General features: G+C 38.0%; 1 protein-coding gene across 1 annotated transcript in view; it reads left to right on the forward strand.

Annotated features, from left to right (window-relative positions):
- The first annotated feature begins 206 nt into the window (after window positions 1-206).
- Window positions 207-24061, forward strand: part of DCP2 (decapping mRNA 2) — a 48059-nt gene continuing 24204 nt past the window's right edge. The window contains exons 1-2 of the mRNA XM_043589029.1: window positions 207-444; window positions 18728-18879. Coding sequence (XP_043444964.1) covers window positions 392-444; window positions 18728-18879 — 205 coding nt within the window. The 5' untranslated portion in view covers window positions 207-391. The remainder of the gene's footprint in view (window positions 445-18727; window positions 18880-24061) is intronic.

The following is a 24061-nucleotide window of genomic DNA, read 5'->3' on the forward strand; positions in this document are numbered from 1 at the left end:
CACCCCAGGGCTCAATCACAGGCGGCGGGAAGTTGGTTTTCTGAGTAGCAACTGAGCAGCTTGAAGACGGATTGGAGACGACAGACCAATAAACAAACATTTCATTGGCTTAGCTTGCTCAGCCTCCCAATTCTACAGCTTCCCATTGGACATTTCAAGCAGAGCAGGGGCGTGACTCCCGGGGCTCCGCCCCGCGCTCTGGCCCAGGCTCGGGGTTCTGGGCTGAGGGAGCGGGACGGAAGTGAGCGGGTCCCGCCCCTTCCCCCTCTCTTTGCTGGAGCCGCTGCCGCCGCCGCTGCCCGCTTTCCGGCGAGCCGGAGTCTCCGTGCCGTACCCTTGGTCCCCGGCCGCGCGGAGCCGGGATGCACTGCTCCTGCTGTGGGTTCTCATCATGGAGACCAAACGGGTGGAGATTCCCGGCAGCGTCCTGGACGATCTCTGCAGGTACCACGTCGCCCCTTGCTGCCACGGCCCCCAGAGTCCCCTCCTCGTTTTCTGTCACGTTGGTCGACCCCGGAGGCCTCCGCGCCCCCTCCCCCCCGGCCGCATCCTTGTTCTCGCTTTCCGGTCCCGCCGCTGCTCGCTTTCCCAGGTCGACCCTTCTCTCCCAAGACACCACCCGGTCTTTCACCCGCAGCCTCCCGGTTTCTCACGGCCCCTCCGTCCTTCTTGCGGAGCACCGGAATTTCCTCATTTTCTTAGTTCCTAACTCTTTTGCTTTCCTGAAAGTGAAGCCGCTGCGCCAAAGTCTGGGTCTTGAGCGTTTTTCGGCTGCCTCTTCCCCCTCCCATTGTTTTTTTCTGCCTTTGACTTTTATAGAACCGCTCCCCCCGACCCCCTCCGTCTTATTCCTCAATTCTGTCGAAAGACCCCAAAGTTTTTAATCTTCGTCCCACGCCCCCGGACCTACGCAGGGAGCAGTTTCAAACTTACCCTTTCGCTCGTGTGTTCTTCCACGTCCCTGGCATTTTCTAAATTGCTCTAAAGAATTACTCCCTTGTTTATCCCCAAACTTACCGTTGGAAGGGGGAAAAAGCCTAGAGTTGCTTTTCTTTTCATTCTTCAATTTTCCTTGAAGGAGATTCTCAGCTGCAGGATTTTAACTCGTATACTTTTACAAAAGAAATTTTTTTGCATTCTACCTGTTGTTAGCTATAATTTCAGATAGCGAAAATTGTAAAATGGACTTAAAATATTTTCTTTTCCCGAAGTAAAATTTTTCGTACAGTAACACCCTGGGTTGTCGCCGGGTAAGTGGATTGTGAGATAACTTAAATTACAAGTGAGTAAAAGGCTCTGATAAAAAACAAAACAAAACATCTTTTCAAGTGTGTTTACTGTATTTATGTCCAGAATTCTGACTTTTAATAGTTGTGTCACATTCACGCTTTTTTTCCTTCTTCTTTTTTTTTTTTTTTTTAAATGGGAAAGAAGGAACACACTTGTGGAGGTACTGTTGTGTGCCAGGCACTGGGTGCTCCTTTCTCATCATTTTATTTAATCCTGGAAACAACTCTGGTAGGTGCAGTTCTTTACATTTTCATCTGACAAACAGACTTGGTTTGTAATCTACACAAGGTCACGTTTCTTGTAATTCAGAAAATCAGGATTTGAAACCTAGATCTTTTTCTCTACAATCAGTGCCTGTACTGTTTCTCCTATGCCAGGTAGGCCTTACAGAAAATCAAGTCTAACATTTTAAACCTCACAAAAGTACGCGTAGATAAGTAAATAGACTAATTTTGCAACTAATAAGAATGTCACTGTACTTCTTTGGTGATGGTATGATTATAATTTTTGGAATATGATCGCTTCAAATGAACCACTTAAAATGTGCTTATTTTCTATGATCCCAAATTTCATAAGAAAAAAAGAGATTTGAGGGGCGCCTGGGTGGCTCAGGTCATGATCTCTTGGTTCATGGATTCGAGCCCCATGTCAGGCTCTGTGCTGACAGCTCAGAGCCTGGAGCCTGCTTCGGATTCTGTTTCCCTCTCTCCCTTCTTCCCCCACTCATGGTCTCTCTCTCAAAAATAAATAGGGGCGCCTGGGTGGCGCAGTCGGTTAAGCGTCCGACTTCAGCCAGGTCACGATCTCGCGGTCCGTGGGTTCGAGCCCCGCGTCAGGCTCTGGGCTGATGGCTCAGAGCCTGGAGCCTGTTTCCGATTCTGTGTCTCCCTCTCTCTCTGCCCCTCCCCCATTCATGCTCTGTCTCTCTCTGTCCCAAAAATAAATAAACGTTGAAAAAAAAAATTAAAAAAAAAATAGACATTAAAAAAAATTAAAAATATTTGATGTATATGTGTGTGGATAAATGGACGAACATGTACAAGAAGTGAGAGTATGATTTTTCTTGTTGTTTCCAAGATTTTTTAAAAGGATGTGTGTTTTCTAGTTAGAAAAAAAAGTAAAATGAGTACGTATTTGAAAAGGTGAGCAAGAATTATGTAGGGTTAATAGGGATACACATTAAAGAAAAAGATGGGTAATCTTATACATTTTAATAAAGTAATCTTTCTACTAGTATGGGTTTATTTTGGATACTACGGAGGATTAAATATAATAACAAATAATTGTTGTGTTTTGTAAACAATACGTTAAACATCTGATGAATGTTAAAGATTCTTACTAGGTTTTCCAGTGTGTGTATTTAAGCAATTTTATACAGATTTTTTTGGAATAGAGTAACTTTTTTTTCTTCAAGAAATGAGAGTAACTTTTTTGCAATTACTGTGTTTTGGTTATATAAATGAGGATTGTATGTTCAAAAACTAGGGCTAACTACCTGACAAACTAATAAACCAAATAACCATTTCTTAAAACTCTGAGTTTTAAAATAATGACATTTTAATGTTAATATTTTAATGGTTTTGTTGATTAAAGATGTTTAATGTTAACAATTCAGGCTTTTTTGATTTGGGGCTTTTTTAGAGACAAATTTATACTTAGAATTTATGTTTAATTTCTTTAAACATAAAGCTTAAGTGGAAAAAGGTTAATTTTTCTGGCTCCTTTGCTGTTTTAAGTACATCTTGATTTATGAGTTTGGTCTTGACCCTTTTTGTTTTTACTTTTCCCCAATTATAGTGTTTAGTATTGTATTTAAGAGGCTTTTTGTTTGTTTTGTGTTGTCAATTTTTGATAAGTTACATATTCTTGCAAATCTTGCCTACTTCAGTCGTTGACCATATATTAGTAACTTTTGGAGAAATGTATAGATTGATTTTGATGTGAAAAATTAGAGCAGGAGACTTACATTTTCAAGATATGACTTTGTAACCATTAGGCTGCTTATAACCTAGGACATGGAATGTTATTTTTGCAGTGATTTCATATGCAACATTTCATTTACTGGGATACTGTGCAGCCATTAGAAATTCCTAAGGTAAACAGTAAGCTGAGGGAAAATATTTGTATCTTGAAATGATGTATGCAGTATACTATTGAGCATAACAGTCATTTGATATCTTTTTTTAAAAGAAATGTTTTAATGTCTTATGTATGTTTGTGTGTGTGTGTGTGTGCGCACACACACAAGAAGTCTGGGAAAATCAATCAAACTGATAACACTGGTTATTTCTAGGTAGAATGAAATTAGAAGAGAGGAAGGAAAGACTGTTGTCTAAGTGTTCTAGTGAACATTCTAGTAAACGTGTATGTAAAAAGTAGATCTGCCCCATTTTGTGGTGACATTTGCCTCTTGCACCATTAAAAGTGCATTTGACATTAAAAGTCCAAGAATTTTTCAATACCATTTAAATTAGCTTACTAAAGGCTTGAAGAGTATGTTTTTCAAGTAAAAACTGAAATCTACAGCTTAAGTTGTTTCTGTTTTAAAGAAATGCTTGGAGTTTTTTTTAGAGCCCCTTTAAGAATTAAATGGTCAGGCCACTCCAGTGTTAAAAGGAGAAAGGTATTTTCTGGCAACTAATGTTGCTGCTATTTTGGTAATTGTGTAAGCTAATCAAATACTTCATGCTCATCTTCAGCTTGCCATTTTAGTGTTCAATTCTACTGCAACAGTTTTGTACTAATTGTAGTTCTGCTGATATTCCATTTGTAGGAAAATTGAAAAGATGACATTTTATGAGGTCCCATAATTACTGTGGAAAGCATTTTATTTCAGCTTTTACTATATATTGTAGTATACTGTATACTAGGTATATATAACATATTTTTATTTTATTTTTATTTTACTTTATTATTTTTTTAGTAATCTCTACATCCACATGTAGAACTCATGACCCCAAGATCAAGAGTCACATGCTCCTCCCACTGAGCCAGCCAGGTGCCCCTGCACACACTTTTAAATCTTTAAAACAGGAAAACCATGTACAGGATGAAATTATGAAAGTGTAATTTTCATCTATTAAAGTTTCCTTTGTCTTACAAAGTTTCTTTTTAAGAAAAAAAAATTTTATTTTGAGAGAGAGAACCAGTTGGGGAGAGAGGCAGAGAGAGGGAGAGAGAGAATCCCAAGCAGGCATCGTACTGTCAGCATGCGACCGATATGGGGCTCAAGCCTACAAACCATGAGATCGTGACCTGAGCAGGATTGAGAGTTGGACGCTTAACCCACTGAGCCACCCAGGTGCCCCTAAAGTTTCTTAAAGAAGTTAGCTTTTGGGGCGCCTGGGTGGCACAGTCGGTTAAGCGTCCGACTTCAGCCAGGTCACGATCTCGCGGTCCGTGAGTTCGAGCCCCACGTCGGGCTCTGGGCTGATGGCTCAGAGCCTGGAGCCTGTTTCCGATTCTGTGTCTCCCTCTCTCTGCCCCTCCCCCGTTCATGCTCTGTCTCTCTCTGTCCCAAAAATAAATAAATGTTGAAAGAAAAATTAAAAAAAAAAGTTAGCTTTTAGCTATTAAAAAGATGTGCTCATGAGTAAGGTTAAAAAAAAAAAATCGAAGAGTACAGGTGAAGTTATGAAAGAAATGCAACAGCCTCCTTCCCGGCCCCTTTTTATCTCACTCCTGCTCCCTGGGTTTTTACCTGTTTTGTGGTAAATTCTTCTGATAGATACTTCAGTATTTTAAAATATACTTGCACCAGTTTGTTTTTTCAACATCGTATGTTAAATTGAGGATTTAGTGCACCTTGGTAGATATTAGGTGATAAGGGTTGAGAGCATCACACAATATTTACATTCCATTTTGTAACCTTGCGAGGGCTGTTACACGTTTTACTGTTGGTTGATTGCAAAAGCTGAACAAGAATAATAGCATTTGTTATATGGAATTGCTATGTACGTATTTTTCACAGTAGAGGCAGGTTTACAATGGCTAGGATTTTGTTTTTTTCCCTCTAGCCATAGTCAGGATCCTTTTGTAAGGGTGTTGAAAGGGAATGCCAGAATGAATTCTCCTTTCTTACATCCTACTAATTGGTCAAAATGCTGCCTTTTACAGTTTTGTCTTTTGGAGAAAGAAGCAGGTGCTTTCTTCATAATTCTCTCATTTCTGGCTATTCCTTATTTATTTGTTTATTTAAGATTTTATTTTTGAGTAATCTCTACACCCAATTTATAAATGGGTCTTGAATTTATAATCCCTAGATTAGGAGTCACATGCTGCACTGACTGAACCAGGCAGGTGCCCTTCTGGCATTTCTTGAAGTCCTTCTTTTTTCTTTTTGATTGTCTTTTTATTCTACTTTCGGCTTTTTGCTTCATACTTGGATTATGATTCTCTTGTACATTTTCCTTTCTTCCCCAGCACAACCAGAATAGCTTCCTCCTCTCCATTCTTGTCTGCTCCTTTATTATAGCCTCGGTCTTACCCTCAGTCATACTGTCTATTCTACAAAATTCTTTTTTCCTGGAGAGTGCCCTCTTGGAGACCTCCACCCTTCTAGCCCAATCTAAACTGGTTGTACCCTAGATTTGCCAAACTACTGGCCTACTAGAATTCCTTTCAAAGCTCTCCCAGGTTGCATTTATTATCTCTTAAATTTCATGTTTTATGCTTTCTTGGTTTTCATTCTTATTTTGCTGGTGCACGTTGAAAAGTAATTTCCTTTGAGAGGATCATTAGGAAGTAAACTTCTGAGTCCTTATAGGACTAAAATGCCTGTTTCTCTTCTCACACGTATGCTCCCAGGTGGTCGTGGTCCGGGGTCTACACTTTGAGTACCTAGGTTGTAGGGGATAACTTCAATTTCCAGGCCTTTTTTTTTTTTTTTAAGTAGGTTTCACACCCAGGGTGGAGCCCAATGCGTGGCCTGAACTCATGACCTTGAGATTGAGACCTGAGCTAAGGTCAAGAGTCTGACCCTTAACTGACTGAGCCACTTAGGTGCCTCCAGGGCCAGTTTTTCAATACATGTTTTTCTTTGTCATGCGCCAGATTTTCCTTAGATGTTGGCTGATTTTTGTTACTGTTTCATATTTAAGATGAGGGTATATAGGAGCTTATTTATTGACAGGCTTCTCTTTTATGTGAGTAGATAGGGTGCTAGCTCTTACATTGGGGATCCTTAAACCAGTGTGTGGGAGTTTTGCTTTGGGGTGCCATCACCCAAACCTGTCTGCTAAAGTTAGGAAAGAGCCTTGGGTATTCTTCCCCCTTCCCCCGCTCTTTTGTAGGAGAAACTCCTGACTCCTTTAAAGGAGTGAAAGAAGAGTAGACATTCTTCTATTACATAAGTAGACCTTGCTGTTCCCTTTTCCCTTTTTTTTTTTTTTTCAATGTTTATTTATTTTTGAGACAGAGAGAGACAGAGCATGAACGGGGGAGGGGCAGAGAGAGAGGGAGACACAGAATCGGAAACAGGCTCCAGGCCCCGAGCCATCAGCCCAGAGCCCGACGCGGGGCTCGAACTCACGGACCGCGAGATCGTGACCTGGCTGAAGTCGGACGCCCAACCGACTGCGCCACCCAGGCGCCCCCCCTTTTCCCTTTTTAAAAATTGAAGTATATGACATAAGGTTACATTAGTTTCAAATGTACAACGTAAGTGATTTGGCAGCTCTGTTATGCTGTGCTCCCAAGTCTAGCCACCATCTGTCACCATACAATGCTATTAAAATACCATTGACCATATTTCCTATGCCATACCTTTTGTCTCTGTGATTGACTCTTTCTAAATTGGAGGCGTGTATCTCCCTCTCCTTTCACCCATTTTGCCCATCCCTGTAATCCCTTCTCCTCTGACAAGCATCAGTTTATTCTCTGTATTTATGGGTCTGTTTCTGTTTTGTTGGCTCATTTGTTTTGTTTGTTTGTTTTTAGATACCAGACATGAGTGAAATCATTTGGTATGTGTCTTTCTCTCACTTACTTCACTTGGTGTAATACTCTCTAGGTGCATCCATGTTTTCTCAAATGGCAAGTTCTTATTCTTTTGTATGACTCAGTGATACTCCACTGTGTATATATGTATCTATATCTATCTATCTATCTATCTATCTATGTATCTTTATCCATTCATTTATTGATGGACACTTAGGTTGCTTCTGTATCTTGGCTATTGTAAATAATGCTGCAATAAACATAGGGGTGTGTATATCTTCTTGAATTAGTGTTTTTGTTTTCTTTCGGTTAATATCCAGTAGTGGAATTAACAGATCATATCGTATTTCTGTTTTTTAATTTTTTGAGAACTCTTGATATTGTTTTCCACAGTGGCTGCACCAATGTAAATTCTCACCAACAATCACATGGGTTTCTTTTTCTCCTTGCCAACAGTTGTTATTTCTTATCCTTTGGTTGTGGCCATTGTGAGATCTCATACTATCTCAGGTATGAGATGATACCTCATGGTTTTGATTTGCATTTCCCTGGTAATTAGTGATGTTGAGCATCTTTTCATGTGTCTCTTTGCCATCTGTATGTCTATGGAAAAATACCTATTCAAGTCCTCTGTTGTTTTTAATTGGATTATTTGTTTTTTGATGTTGTGTAAGTTCTTTATATATTTTGTCTATTAACCCTTTATTGGATATATCATTTGGGAATATCTTCTTCCATTTAATAGGTTGCATTGTTGTTTTGTTGATGGTTCCTTTGCTGTGCTAAAGCTTTTTATTTTGGCATAGTCCCAATGGTTTATTTTTTGCTTCTGTTTTCTTTCCTGAACAGACATACCCAGAAAAATGTTGCTAAGTTGGATGTCAAAGAAATTACTGCCTATGTTTTCTTCCGGGAGTTTTATGGTTTCATGTTTTACATTTAGATCTTTAGTCCATTTTGAGTTTATTTATGTGTGTGGTGTTAGAAAGTGGTCCAGTTTCATTCTTTTGCAGTTGGATGTCCAGTTTTACCTGCACCATTTTTTGAAGAGACGATCTTTTCCCCGTATGTGTTCTTGGATCCTTTGTTGTAGATTAATTGGCCACAGAAACATGGGTTTATTTCTGGGCTCTCTGTTCCATTGATCTGCATGTCTATTTTTGTGTAGTACCATAGTGCGAGTGGGGGAGAGGGACAGAGGAGAGAGAGAATTCCACTCAGTGTGGAGCCCATAACCCTGGGATCATGACGTGAACTGAAATCACGAGTAAGATTCTCAACCAAATGAGCCACCCAGACACCCCAGTCCTGTACTATTTTGATTATAGCTTTGTGTTATATCTTGAAATCTGGGATTGTGATACCTCCGTCTGTATTCTTTATCAAGAAAGCTTTGGCTATTTGGGGTCTTTCGTAGTTCCATACAAATGTTAGAATTATTTGTTCTACTTCTGTAAAAAATGCTATTGGTATTTTGGTAGGAGTTGCGTTAAATCTGTAGATTGCTTTGGGCAGTATGGACATTTTAACAATATTCTTGTAATCCATGAGCATGGAATGTCTTTCCATTTGTGTTGTCTTCAATTTTTTTCATCAGTGTTTTATAGTTTTCAGATTATAGGTCTTTTACCTCCTTGGTTAAGTTTATTCCTAGATAATTTATTCTTTTTTGGTGCAGTTGTAAATGAGCTTGTCTTGTTATTCTACTTCATTATTGGTGTATAGAAATGCAATAGATTACTGTATATTAATTTTGTATCCTGTAACTTTGCTGAATTCATTCATTATTTCTAATAGTCTTTTTTTGTGTGGAATTTTTAGTTTTTTGTGTATAGTATCGTATCTGCACACAGTGACAATTTTACTTCTTTCTTAGCAATTTTGATGCCTTTTTATTTCTTTTTCTTATCTGCTGCAGCTAAGCCTTTCAGTACTATGTTGAGTAAGTGGCAAGAATGGACATATCCTTGTCTTGTGTGCCTGATACTAGAAGAAAAGCTGTCAGTTTTTCACCATTGAGTATGATGTTAGCTGTGGGTTTGTTATATGTGGTCTTTATTATGTTGAGGTATGCTTTTTCTAAACCCACTATTTTGAGATTTTTTAAAAAAATTTTTAATGTTTATTTTTGAGAGAGAGAGAGAGAGACAGAGTGTGAGCAGGGGAGGAGCAGAGAGAGAGGGAGACACAGAATCTGAAGCAAGCTTCAGGCTCTGAACTGTCAGCACAGAGCCCAACATGGGGCTCGAACTCACGAACCACGAGATTATAACCTGAGCCGAAGTTGGTCGCTTAACCAACTGAGCCACCCAGGTGCCCCTGTTTTGAGAGTTTTTATCATGATCGGATGTTGAATTTTGCCAAATTTTTTTTTTTTAATTTTTTTTTCAACGTTTATTTATTTTTTTGGGACAGAGAGAGACAGAGCATGAACGGGGGAGGGGCAGAGAGAGAGGGAGACACAGAATCGGAAACAGGCTCCAGGCTCTGAGCCATCAGCCCAGAGCCCGACGCGGGACTCAAACTCACGGACCGCGAGATCGTGACCTGGCTGAAGTCGGACGCTTAACCGACTGCGCCACCCAGGCGCCCCCCAATTTTTTTTTTTATCTGTTGAGATGCTCATATGATTTTTATTCTTCATTATATTAATGCAGTGTATCTTGATTGATTTGTGTATATTGACCCATCTTAGCATCCCAGGAATAAATCTCAATTGATAGTAGTGACTGATCCTTTTAATATATTGTTGCATGCAGTTTGCTCATGTTTTGTTGAGGTTTTTTACATCAGTGTTTATCAGGGATATTGGCCTGTAGTTTTCTTCTTTTGTAGTGTCTTTGTCTAGTTTTGGTATCAGTGTAATGCTGGCCTTGGAGAATGTACTTGGAAGTTTTGTTTCCTGTTGCACTTTTTGGAATGGTTTGAGGCGAATAGGTATTAACTCTTTAAATGTTTGGTGGCATTCACTTGTGAATCCATCTGGTCCTGGACTTTTGTTTGTTGGGAGTTTTTTTGATTACTGATTCAGTTTTGTTACTAGGAATCAAGTCTATTCAGATTTTCTGTTTCTTCCTGATTCACTTTTAGAAAATTGTATGTTTCTAGGAATTTATCCATTTCTTCTAGGTTGTCAAATTTGTTGGCATATAATTTTTTATAGTAGTTTCTTATAATCATTTGTATTTCTGTGGTGTCCATTCTTCTCTTTCGTTTCTGATTTATTTTACTTGGGTCTTTTTTCTTTTTCTCTTGATGAGTCTAGCTAAAGGTTTATCATTGTTTATCTTTTCAAAGAACCAGCTCTTGGTTTCATTGATCTTTTCTGTGTTTTGTTTTGTTTTTAGGTTCTATATCATTTATTACTGCTCTGATCTTTATTATTTCCTTTTTTCTACTAACTTTGGCCTGTTCTTTTTTTAGTTTCTTTAGGTGTAAGATTGTTTGAGATTTTTCTTGTTTCTTTTTTTTTTTTTTTTTTTTAATTTTTTTTCAACGTTTTTATTTATTTTTGGGACAGAGAGAGACAGAGCATGAGCGGGGGAGGGGCAGAGAGAGAGGGAGACACAGAATCGGAAACAGGCTCCAGGCTCCGAGCCATCAGCCCAGAGCCCGACGCGGGGCTCGAACTCCCGGACCGCGAGATCGTGACCTGGCTGAAGTCGGACGCTTAACCCACTGCGCCACCCAGGCGCCCCAAGATTTTTCTTGTTTCTTAAGGCAGACCTGTATTGCTATAAATTTCCTTCTTACAGCTGTTTTTGCTGCATCTCAAAGATTTTGGACTGTTGTGTTTTCACTGTCATTGGCCTCCATGTATTTTTTTTATTTCCTCTTTAATTTCATTTGCCCATTGGTTGTTTAGTAGCATGTTGTTTAGTTCCCATGTGTTTTTCTTTTTTTTTTTTTTCTTGTAATTGAGTTCTAGTTTTATACTGTTGTGGTTGGAAAAGATGCATGATATGATGTCAGTCTTCTTAAATTTACTGACACTTGTTTTGTAGCCTAATGTGTGATCCATCCCAGGGAATGTTTCATGTGTACTTGAAAAGAATGTATATTCTGTTGTTTTAGTATGGAATATTCTGTATATATCTGTTAAGTCCATTTGGTGTAACGTGTCAAAGACATGTTTCCTTACTGATTTTCTTTGTCTGGATGATCTATCAGTTGATGTTAAAGTGGGGTGTTCAGGTCCCCTGCTATTATTGTATTACTGTCAGTTTCTTTCTCTATGTCTGTTAATAATTGTTTTATGTATTTAGGTGCTTCAGGGTTGGGTACATAGATATTTACAACTGCATATCCTCTTTTTTGTATTGATCGTTTTATCATTAAGTAATTCCCTTTGGCTCTTGTTACAGTATTTGTTTTGAGATGTTTTGTTTAATATAAGTATTGCTGCTCTGGTGGTGTTTTGTTTTTCTTGTTTTTGTTTGTTTCTTTTCTTTTCTTTTTTTTTTTTTTTTTTTTTTGCTGCTTCCATCTGCATGGAATATCTTTTTCCATCTCATCACTCAGTCTGTATGTGTCTTTAAGGTCTGAGGTGAATCTTTTCTAAACGGCCTATTGCTGGGTCTTGTTTTTTGTCCATTCTGTCACCCTGTGTCTTTTGTTTGAAGCATTTAGACCATTTACATTTAAAGTAATTGTTGGGGCGCCTGGGTGGTGCAGTCGGTTGAGTGTCCGACTTCAGCCAGGTCACGATCTCGCGGTCCGGGAGTTCGAGCCCCGCGTCGGGCTCTGGGCTGATGGCTCGGAGCCTGGAGCCTGTTTCCGATTCTGTGTCTCCCTCTCTCTCTGCCCCTCCCCCGCTCATGCTCTGTCTCTCTCTGTCCCAAAAATAAATAAAAACGTTGAAAAAAAAATTTTAAAGTAATTGTCAATAGGTGTATACTTATGCCATGATGTTACTTGTTTTCTGGTTATGTAGTTCTTGTCTGTTCCTTTCTTCTTTTGCTCTTGTATTGATGAGTTTCTTTGCTGCTATACTTGGTTTGCTTTTTTATTTTTTGTGTATCTATTATAGGTTTTTGGTGTGAAGTTACCGTGAGGTTAGTATATAACATCTTAAATATGTAGCAGTCTATATTAAAGTTGATGGTCACTTAAACTTGAACACATTCTAAAAGAATTTCATTTTTACCAACCCTCCATGTTTTATGTATATGTTGTCATATTTCACATCTTTTTGTGAGTCACCTTAACTAATTGTTTAGATATAACTGATTTGACTGTTTCTTTCATTTAACCTTCATATTAGCTTTATAATTGCTTAGTACCCTTATTGTATATTAGCTTTTATTCATGAATTTTTTTCCATTCATAATTTTCTTTTAATTACAGCTTTTTCTTTCCCACTTAATGAAGTCCCTTTAATGTTCCTTAAGGCTGGTTTAGTGGTGATGAACTCCTTTCACTTTTGTGTGGGTAACTGTTTATCTCCTCTTCAATTCTGAATAGTAATCTTGCTGGGTAGATCATTCTTCTTTGCAGTTCTTTCCTTTCAGCATTTTGAATATATCATGCCACTCCTTTCTGGCCTGCAAAATTTTTGCTGGAAAATTAGCTGATAGATTTGTGGGATATTCCTTGTGCATGACTATTTGCCTCTTTCTTTCTGCTTTTAAAACTTTTAAAATTTTTAGTCTTTGACATTTTAATTATTATGTGTCATGGTATAGAACTCTTTGGGTTCATCTTTCTCTCCTTTTGGGACTCCTTCTAATACAAATGTTTGTTCACTTGATGTTATCCAAGAGATCTCATAACCTATCCTGTATTTTTTCTTTTTTTACTGTCCAGCTTGGGTACTTTCCATTATCCTATTTTTCAGATTGCTGCTCCTGCATCCTCTAATTTTTTTAAGCTTATTTATTTATTTTGAGAGAGAATGTGCATGTGGGAGCAAGCAGGGAAGGGGCAGAGAGAGAGTGAGAGAGAGAAAATTCCAAGCAGGCTCTGTACCCGTGGGATTCTTTACTTGAGGCTTTAACCCATGAACCGTGAGGTCATGACCTCATCTAAAATCAAGAGTTGGATGTTTAACCCTCTGAGCCACCCAGGTGCCCCTTCTAATGATTTTTGTTTTTTTAAACACTCAGGCCTTTTTTTTTTTAATTTTTTTCCCGAGAGAGAGAGAGAAGGAGAGGGGCAGAGGGAGAGAGAAAGAGAATCTTAAGCAGGCTTCACACTCTGTGGGATGTCCTGGCATGTTTCTCCTTTTTCTTAACTCCCTTTTCCAGTTGACCTTTCTTCACTTGGGGCTTTTCTGGGTTGGGATGGGAATGAAATTGGATTTCTTTGTGCTATGCACTTTTTGCCACATTTTAGATTGTGGTTAGTGTCTAGAAACTTTACTAGAAATGAAAATTTCTGTTTAAAGATAGTAGGTTGTACATAGACATCTACTCCACTAAAAGAGTAAAGTTTAAAAATTCTTAAGTACATAAAACCACAAGAAAAGGAAGAATGGGTGAAAGGATGAGCAACAAAATTTCGGAACTATAAAGCAAAAAGGAATACTGTATATGACTTAGTAGATCTAATAGACCTGAATGAGAGTGGTGTAATGGTGTCAATCTATTCTAAAATAAGAATATTGAAAAATGAAAGAAGTGAACTTATATATCCTGTGTACATATATATACACATATATATCCTGAAAGCCCTCAGCCTTCTTCTGTTCTGCTCCTAGAATATGGCAGCTTGCCCTTTACTCTCCCAAATCTGACATTGGAAGATTCTTTAGGTGATTTGACTAGCTCGTGAGGAAAGACTTAATGACACTGACATTGGTTCCCCAATTAAATGGCTCAGCCTGATCACTTACCTTAAATGATGCCTTATAGTTTGATAAGCCTTCTAAATAGCTTTGTGGCCTTTCACTTAAATATGGATATCTGACATAGGCTTCTTAACATTAAAAGGTAGAGTTTAAAGCTCAAAGAAAAGAAAAGCAACTGGGAGCAAGCAAACTATGCAGGTAGAAGAAAATTTAAACTATATTGATCTCCTTAGAGGGGTAGATTTTTACAATCATGGAATAACAGGATAATCTATAAAAGCATAATTTAAACAAAGATAGCATTTGGAAATTAAAAATATGAGAGCAGAAACAATCTTAATAGATGGTTTGCAAGATACAGTTAATAATGTTCCTCAGAAGGTTGGGGTGGGGGGCAGAGGAGGAATCAAAGGTAGGAAATATCAGAGGAGAGTAAAGAATCATGAGGATCAGTCCATGAGGTCCTTCAGCACTGAGGGATTTGAATTTCCAAAGAAGCAAGGTCCATTCATTGGCCAGTGCAGTAGATGAAAAATAGACAGCTGGGAAATTTCGTAATACTGGGGACAGAAGGAAGAACCTAGAAGCTTCCAGACTTAAAAAAAATACATCAGACAAATCTGAAATGCTTTGTCTTCTCACCATCAAAATTGGAGGCAGATGGGAGACAGCACTGTCTTCAAAATGATTTCCAGCCTAGAATTCTTTATCCAGCCTGTCAGCTCTGAGGATAACGATATTTTCAGATGTACAGTATCTCAGTACTTATCCCCCTTGCATCCTTCCTTCAGAAGGTTTGGGAAGGTATACTTCATGAAAAGAATAAAGAAAATTAAGGAGGAAGACAGGATATAGGAATCCTGGACTCTGTAGGGTAGAGGCATGGGGAACCATAGGATGCTAGTAAGAGGACAGTGTAGTATGATAGATGTGTATCAGCTGTAGATGATAAGCAGCCGATTGGAACAGATGAGAGGGCTCAACGATAGTCTTGGAGATGAAACTGATGTGTCTGAATTAACATTTGAGAAAAAAATTTAGGAAACTAGTGGAAGGTTGAATTAGTGATAGGGATGATATAGAGAAAATGAAGCAAATGCAATGATAAGACATTAATTATGGGAAGAACAAAGGATTGTGCAGGAAAGAAAAAGTAATCCTAGCTTACCACATGGCTTAATTGTGAATTGCATTTACAGAATCATAATAATGTAAAGACTGAGTGCTCATCTAACTCTGGTTATCGCTGGGAATGATTTTCCCCCCTTTAGGGGACATTTGCATTACCTGGAGATCTTTTTAGCTGTTATATTTTGGTGGGGAGTGCTAATGAGTAGAGGCTAGGGATGCACTGAACATGATGCAGTGCACAGGAAAGCTCTTCTCAACATAGACTTCTCTTCTTCAAAATGTCAGTAGTGCTGAAGTTGACATCCTAACCAAAATTGTGATACAGTTTTGTTGGGTGGATGGAGAGATGAGAAGGGTGTGTAGAATGGGAGTGGGAATGGAGTTAATTCCATAATGGAAGTCAGTAGAAAATGCCCCAAACTGAGCAAATAATAAATGTCTAGAGTGTTTTAGGGATGTGTTAAGTTAAATAAAATCAGATACAAAATTAGTTTTTTGCAGTGCTGTTTATCCTGTTTTACGACCCAGTGGTCATTCTTAGATGTGGGCAGTGGTCTGATATAGTTCAGTTCACAAAATTGGTGGTTTGCTATTCGTAGTCTAATCCAAGCTTGTGCAGTTTGGGATTGAGCCTCAGTTTGTAAACAATTTCCTGGGGCCATTTTCCTGAGCTGCTTCTCTTTAGCTATTTCCCTGATACTTATTGGCTCTTTAGGTCTACCCTTTTGGTCCTTTAGTCAGAAGCCACTCTGGCACACACTTCATGTGTCTCTGCTCACGTCTGAGACCAAGTGGCTGAAGGTTAGAAGAAAAAAAACCAGTGAACATTAGCCCTACTCTCCTGGGAGCACATAGCTCTTGCGATTCAAGAGAAAGTTTCCTGTGCCTTAGAGTTATAGCCTCTGTGGGTCTCTGTTACACTATTGCTGCCACCTCTAACCATGATGGCATTGCTTGTGGGCTGGGGCATGGGAGAATGGAGAAAAGAAAAGGAAAACCCTACTCTCTGCAAGAGTTAGACTCCTCTCTTGACCCTTGAGGCTTGACCCTAGAGGGCTTCTGGGGCTCTCTCTTTCCCAGCTGGTGCTAACTTCTAACCCCCAGTCCGGCCAGGTGACACTAGAGGGTGGAAAAATGGTAAATTCACTTCAGATACTGTCCTCCCCAGTCTTCCTGCTACTGTTTACTTTTTACAGTCTTCAAGTAGCTGCTGTATGCTTTTTTTGTCCAGGTTTGATAGTGACATTTTATGGGAGGGACAGAGTGTGCTTGTTCCATCTAATCAGAATAGGACCTATGTAAGCATTTAAAAGATAAATTGTAACTATCAGTATGTCATTCTCAATGTATATGTCAAACAGTTTGCTAGAATATAGGAATAAAAACAGGGAAAGATAGGGTACATTATCTCAGTGAACTACTTTAGAGGAGTTTGTGGACAGTGATAGTAAACGCCAGATAATTGTAAAGGAGTTGGGAGTCTCAGAGATTATATAAATCTGTTCAGAGGAGTCTGGTGTATCTACATAAGAGGGGTAATGTTTGTAAATCATGAAGGATGAATTAGGAGTTTGCTAGGTGGACAAGGGAAAGGAAGTAGATATGGTATATAGATGACAATTTAAGATATTTCTAAGAATTTGGTATCCCTGGGTATAAAGAGCCCCTTAAAGTAATCCAAGAGGTTATGCAGGTGAGTAGGAACCAGATCTTGAATGCCATCTAGAAGAGTTTGGATTTTTTTATTTTAGATAATGCCACCGGGATTGCATGTTACACATTTTGTTCCTGGTGTATGTGCAGTTTAAGCTCCTTTTCTCCATAGTTTTTCTGTATTGAAATATAGGTTAATTGTACCTACATTCGTCTTACCATTTACTTATTTATTCCCTTATTGGAATGTTACATTATTTTTATAATTTAAAAGCATGTTTTTTGAACATGAACAAAAAAGGTTGATTTGAACCTTGGAAACAAGCAAAATTATTTGCTAGTGAATAGTGTGAGTGATCAAATTGTCAATAACTAATTCTTAATTTTTAAAAATAACTTAAAAAACCTTTGGATTTTGGGGTGCCTGGGTGGCTCAGTTGGTTAAGTGTCTCACTTTTGCTCAGGTCATGATCTCATGGTCCATGGGTTCAAGCCCCACATCAGGCTCTGCTGACAGTTTGGACCTGGAGCCTGCTTCAGATTCTGTGTCTGCCTCTCTCTCTCCCCACTCACGTTCTGTCTCTCTCTCTCAAAAATAAATAAATATTAAAAAATTTAGGGGCGCCTGGGTGGCTTGGTCGATTAAGCGTCCAACTTCAGCTCGGGTCATGATCTCACAGTCAGTGAGTTCAAGCCCCGCGTCGGGCTCTGTGCTGGCAGCTCAGAGCCTGGAGCCTGTTTCAGATTCTGTGTCTCCCTCTCTCTCTGCCCCTCCCCTGTTCATGCTCTGTCTCTCTCTGTCTCAAAAATAAATAAACGTTAAAAAAATAAAATAAAATAATAAATTTAAAACAACCAATGGATTTCTTTTTTGTAGTTCAATCTGTCTCTCCAAGGCATTTCCAAAAAATTCTATGCAGTAGAAGAAGTAATGGGTGTTGCTTAAGGAGTGCCGTGAATCCCATTCACTTAGATTTTTAAATTCTGATTTCTTAACAGAAATAGGGGTTTATTGTCTCAGTCACATGTATATGTAATATAGTGTATATTTATGCTGTATATATAAAATATGTCCCCACCTTCCTTCAAATGTACTTGGAAAAGATAATTTAGGATTTTAAAAAGTGAGTATACTTTAAAAAGTTATTTTAAACGTACGTTTTAAGACGTGTTTTGAGCTCCAGTTCTGCAGATGCAGGTCTTTGAGAAGTGTAGTCTGTTAATTAAACAAGAGTTGATTTCTTGTCGCTTTGTAATACTTTAAACAAGAAGATTAAGCAGCTAACATCTTACCTATTTGAATGAATGAATATATTTGTACATTATATGCTGTGGCACCTGGGTGGCTCAGTTGGTTAGGCGTCCGACTCTTGATTTCAGGATTGTGGTTATGATCGCAGGATTGTAGGATCAAGCCCTATGTCAGGCTCTGTGCTGTCAGTGTGGAGCCTGTTTGGGACTCTCTCTCCCTCTCCTTTGTCACTCCCCTGCTTGCATGCACGCTCTCACCCGCGCGTGCGCTCTCTCTCTCGCTCTCTCTCTGTCAGCAAAAAAAAAAAAAACAAAAAACAGTGCTTTTTTTTTTTTTTTAAATGTTACCAGTCATGGGAGGAAATCCTAGTGAACGTTTTTCCTTGCTCCCTTTATTTTGTTAACAAAGGGTAAATGGCCTCTTAAAAAAAACTCTATTATGAATGAGGTAACTGTGAAAAACTTTTTTCAGGCTTCTCTTCCTTGTGCAGCATTGGTGGTAGAGTGGTGAGCATAGCTGCCTTCTATCCAGACTCCTCTTCCCTACAGTAATGCTTCCAAATTTTCCTTCCTTGATCAGCACTTGGTCCCTTTTTTATGTTGGTGGTTAAAGCAGTTCAGTAGGTTAAATTCGTTACGGTTTGTAAATGTAATTTTAATGTTTTTTGTTTTTGACAGCCGATTTATTTTGCATATTCCCAGCGAGGAAAGAGACAATGCTATCCGAGTGTGTTTTCAGATTGAACTTGCCCATTGGTTTTACTTGGATTTCTACATGCAGAACACACCAGGATTACCTCAGTGTGGGATAAGAGACTTTGCTAAAGCTGATATCCTTTTTTTTTTACTATAATGACTGTCTTTCATTATTGCTAATAAAATATTTTAGTACAGATTTCCTTTTGCTTGTCTTTGAGATTTAAAACTTACTAGATAACTATACTTGGTTTCTAAAAATTGTCAATATAAATAGTAGACACAATTTAATAGTATATTTATTTTTATCTAGAGGACCCTTTGAAATAATGCAGTGATTGTTAGAATTAAATTTGATTTTCTCTTTCAGAAATAACTACCCTGTTTCTAGAACTGACCTCTGTTTTTACTTTGTTCTTGCTGTTCCATTTAACTAGATGATCTTTAATCAAATCACTACCTTTTGGGGATAGAAATTGTTAAATAATGATTGAATATTTAATATGTTAAAAGCAATGATTTTAGTTTTGTGGCAAATACAAAGAAGTCCTTGCTTTCAAAGTCTTTTTTTTCCCATTTACAAATAAGATAGAAGGTTGTCAGTTTATTAGTTATAAAAGATACATATGAAAATTTAAGATTATAAAAGAAGCTGTTAGAAGGCAAAAAAATTGGTGAATTGCTAATGGTCCCAATATTAAATGTGTTGAGAATTCAGAGATTTTTTAGGCAAAGCTATATTTGTAAGGGAATGTAGGATTTTATAAAGAGATAGGAGTGGGTAGTATGTTCCAGGTAAAGAAAAGGATTGAGCAAAATTGGAGAGTTGGAAAGAATAAGGGATACCATAGGAAGTAAATTAGTATATATTGAACAGACAATTCTTATGGGAAGATAGTAGGGAATAGGGATGGGAGGTATGTAGGGGGGATTTGTGGGTTCTTAGATCTTGAGCCAAAGTGGTTTTTATTCTGTAGGTCATTGTTTTTAACTGTAAATCATGTATTCGAATGGAATTGTAACCACAAGTTCACTGTACTGTGCTAGAGTTGGAGGAAGAATGGAAATAACTCTTGTCCTCAGCTCCTAGCTATCATTCTCCTTGAGCTCCATGAAATATGGGTCAGCCCTGCCCCAGGTCTCTGCAGAAAATGGATGAAACACTTTGTTCTAGATCATTGGTAACCATAAAAATTTTTTAAATTTTTGATCAAGGCTGAGGAATATTATGCAAATCTTTTGAAATGGTATTCAAGAAGACTTAGTTGGCAGGAGAGGTTAAACCATAGGGTGGGCTGTCACATTACTTGAGATATGGAGCATTAAGGTCTTGAACCTTAGTAGAGGGACTACAAAGAAAAGACTGAAGAGACATTTCAGTGGCAGAAATGATCAGGCTGTTTGACTGATTAAATAATGGAGAAGTAAATGAAGAATCAAAGGGGGATAGAACTGCTATTGAACACTATCTTTGTTAAAGACTTGGTCATAGGTTCTGTGGAGAAATTATGGAGAACTTCGGTTTTAAGAAGCTGTAATCTAGTTACAGAAACGTGATCAAAACAGGCAAATCTGCTTCTGTGATCTATTTTGCATAGACTTAGGGTTCTACCAGAACAACTTTACATACTTTGGGGTTCTAGGCAAGATTTTGTGTGTGTATGCACATGAGTTTTAAACTTCCTTGCTAATAATTAAAAAAAAAAAAAAAAAGCCCAGAACTTTGTTTTGTTATGTTTATTCAGTTGTATGGAGAAAAGCCTTTCTTGCTAATGTGATAGATTTCATTAAATAAGTGAGTGTTTACTCCATGCCAGGCATTATGTAGTGAACAAAGTGGTCTCAGTCCCTGTCTTCAAGATGAAAGGAAGTTATTAGTGCAGTATGGTAAGTTACGATAGGGTACTACTGAAGGGCATAGAGTAAAAGTTGATAACATAAGTTCTGGAGCCAGTTTACTTGGGTTAGGGTCCCATCTTTGCCATTTACTTGCCATGCGACCTTGGGCAAATTGTGGAGCTTTTCTGTACCTTTGTTTTCTTTTTTATAAATTATGTATAGCCTTGGGATTTTTCTTCAGTAAGTGCTCAGCAAGGTCAGTATAGAATGGGCATCCTGGATTTTCTCCTGGGTTAAAGTTTTGCTTAGGGATCTGTGTTCAGAGAACAGTGGGGCAAAGGAATTTTGGAAATTGCTAAGAGATTGATTAAAGTGATAAGCCATATTGTTTAGGGAAGAAAATAAAAGCAGGAGGAGGGTGCTAATGCAGACAAATGAATATAGTCAAGATCAATGTACAATAATGATATAATGTGAGTTAATTAGAAGAATGCTGTAGAAAGTTATGGTCATGATGTTTTATTTCAGGCAAATTGCGGGAATAGTTTTAGTGATAGCAAGGTCCAGAATGTTGCTATGGGAATTGGTCTGAGAAGTGGGAATGGATAGGACAAGGAATACAAGGAACTGGGACTAGAGGTTGAGAGGAGTTGTCCATGAGGAAATTTGTATCATCATTAATTGTATCAAGATATCATTATCTTTATAATGGCAGGATTTTGGAGGACGATTACTGTCTAAATGATGGTTCTACCTAGAACAGATTTTTCATGTATTTGTAAAAATGTTAGTATAAGAAGAGTACTTAAGAAAAATTCACTAGATTATTAAAAAAAAAGATTATATGTATTCTATATTCTTGTAAGAATATATTACAAGTGGGCATGTGCTTCAAATTTTTACTTTAATCAGTATAACCTCTTAACTACCGTTGACCCATGAACAATGTGGGGATTAGGAGTCCTGACCTCTGTGTAGTGTGAAGTCTGTGTATAACTTTGACTCCCCAAAACTTAACTGCTAATAGCCTACTGTTGACCAGAAGCCTTACCAGTAAAATAGCCAATAAACACGTGTTTTGCATGTGACATATATTATATACTGTATTCTCACAATAAAGTAACTAGAGGAAAGAAAACATTAGAAAGATTCTTTTCAGTGTTCTAAGTATATCTTGAACTGTAGTTGGTTCAGTCAACTCATTTTGTGGTTTTGGGGTAGAAAAAAATGAGTAAATGGAAAATGTAAATAGTAGTCAGTTGATTTATAATTTCTCTTGTTAAATCTTTATTTTTTGTTTTTTTTTTTTTTAAGTTTAATGGGTAGAAAAGTAAGATAACACTAATTTATGGACATGGTGATGCACCTTGCAGTTATTAGGAACACTGTAGGAAGAGGAAAGAGGAAGAACTGCATAAGTATCTTCCTCTCTGAACTATTAGGAGTTCTTTCTGCTTCGTGCATACTTTTGTTTTTCTATGGTAAAAATTTTATTGGAAGAAATAAACATTTATTTAAGATGTATACTTAAGATTCAAAAAAAAAAACCTGTGATGACTTTAATCTTTATTTATTTTTGACAGACAGGAGAGACAGAGCATGAGCAGGGGAGGGGCAGAGAGACGGAGACACAGAATCCGAAGCAGGCTCCAGGCTCTGAGCTGTCAGCACAGAGCCCAACACAGGGCTTGAACTCACGAGCCGTGAGATCATGACCTAAGCCGAAGTCGGATGCCCAACCGACTGAGCCACCCAGGCACTCCAAACCTGTGATGACTTTAAAACACATAAGAGGTTTTACTAAACATATAAAGCCAGACTATTATTGGGAAGTACCTTTCCAGAATGTTGGCAGGCTTGTATAGAATGAAAGGGTTAATGTTATATCCAAGCTTTGTCCTTTTTTCTCCCTTCCCCAATTAAAGGCATTTATGCTGAGATTCTATTATAGTGAGATTATATGGTAGATTGTATATTGAGGTTAACCTAGTATCTGTCTTTTGATTACAGTGTTGTCCTAGATGGTTGACTTCTTTGGGCTCTTTGAGGGCCTCTGTAGTTTTTACTACAACTCTAAAAACCAAAACAGATTGATTGATCTATTTATTTATTTAAATATTTGTTTACTTTTGAGAGAGAGACAGAGAGACAGAGTGTGAGTGGGGGAGGGGCAGAGAGAGAGGGAGACACAGAATCCAAAGCATGTTCCATGCTCTGAGCTGTCAGCACAGAGCCCGATGCGGGGCTTGAACCCATGAACCGTGAGATCATGACCTGAGCCAAAGTCGGATACTTAACCAACTGAGCCACTCAGGTGCCCGAAAACAGATTTTTTAAATAAAAAGCTATAGAACTTATAAAATAGTTTTCATAAAATAAATTTAATACGATTTTTTTTTTAAATCAACTGTCAGTCACAGTGTGAATATAGTGCTTCTTTGAGGGTATTTTGATGTGCCTGTACTAACCAGTTTTTCCACCACCTTTCTTTGCTATATATCTGTTAATGAAATCTTCCTTTCTATATTATGCTAGCTATATTCCTTTCTGTATTATGTATCATTTGACCTTAATACATCATTTGTATATTAGTTTCCTCCATTTTTAGTAGACCACAGCAGTAAGTAGTACTAGTACCAATATGGTCTCTGAAATCACATAGTACTTGATATATGTGGTCATCCAAATGATTGAAAGTATGCTCATATTACCTGTTTTTAGGTTAACATCAAAATAAAAACAATAAATGTGTTCATAAAGGACTTGAGGACCCTTAAGAATACATCCTTGGTTTGAGAAACACTGTCATAACAAATATCTTTTCCCACACTTTCCATAATTAACAGTGTTGTAGTGATGAGGCATTTGATAGAGTAGAGTATTGGAAGCCTGAGCATCTACTTTACAGGTTTAGGTTTTATCTACTTAAAAAATAAAAAATATTTTACTCTGCCCAGTATGGGGGGCAGGGCATGCCCAGTTTCTTTTGAAATAGGCTATACTTAATGCCCAGATTTACTTTTCTCTATAATTCTTAGTAATTCCTCATCTTAAAAATGTTTTTAATTATAAAACTAGTCAATACATGTGCATGGTGAAGACATTCAACAGTAGAGAATAGTGGTATACATCATCCCTAGTTCTCCTTCCCAGAGGTACCACTTTTACTTGGTTTGGTGGTTTCTACCTTTCACCAATGTATGTATACTGTACTTCTGTTTCTTGTGATCAGTTTTAGTATTTGTTGACTCCTGATGTGGTGAATTTGACTCACTTAATGAGAAGTATTTGAGATGTTCACATGACCCTGAATTTGTGTTAGCATAGAGCTCTAAGACTGACTATGCAAATCTTACTTGATTTGTGTCCAGCTGAATGCAGAAGCTAGCAATGACTTGTTCAGGAGAAAACAAAGAGGGGAGGGGTAGTGACCAAGAAGGAGGAACAAAACTTAGGTGAAGATTTGAGTAATTTCAT

The sequence above is a fragment of the Prionailurus bengalensis genome, chromosome A1, assembly GCF_016509475.1.
Source record: "Prionailurus bengalensis isolate Pbe53 chromosome A1, Fcat_Pben_1.1_paternal_pri, whole genome shotgun sequence".
Taxonomy (NCBI): Eukaryota; Metazoa; Chordata; class Mammalia; order Carnivora; family Felidae; genus Prionailurus; species Prionailurus bengalensis.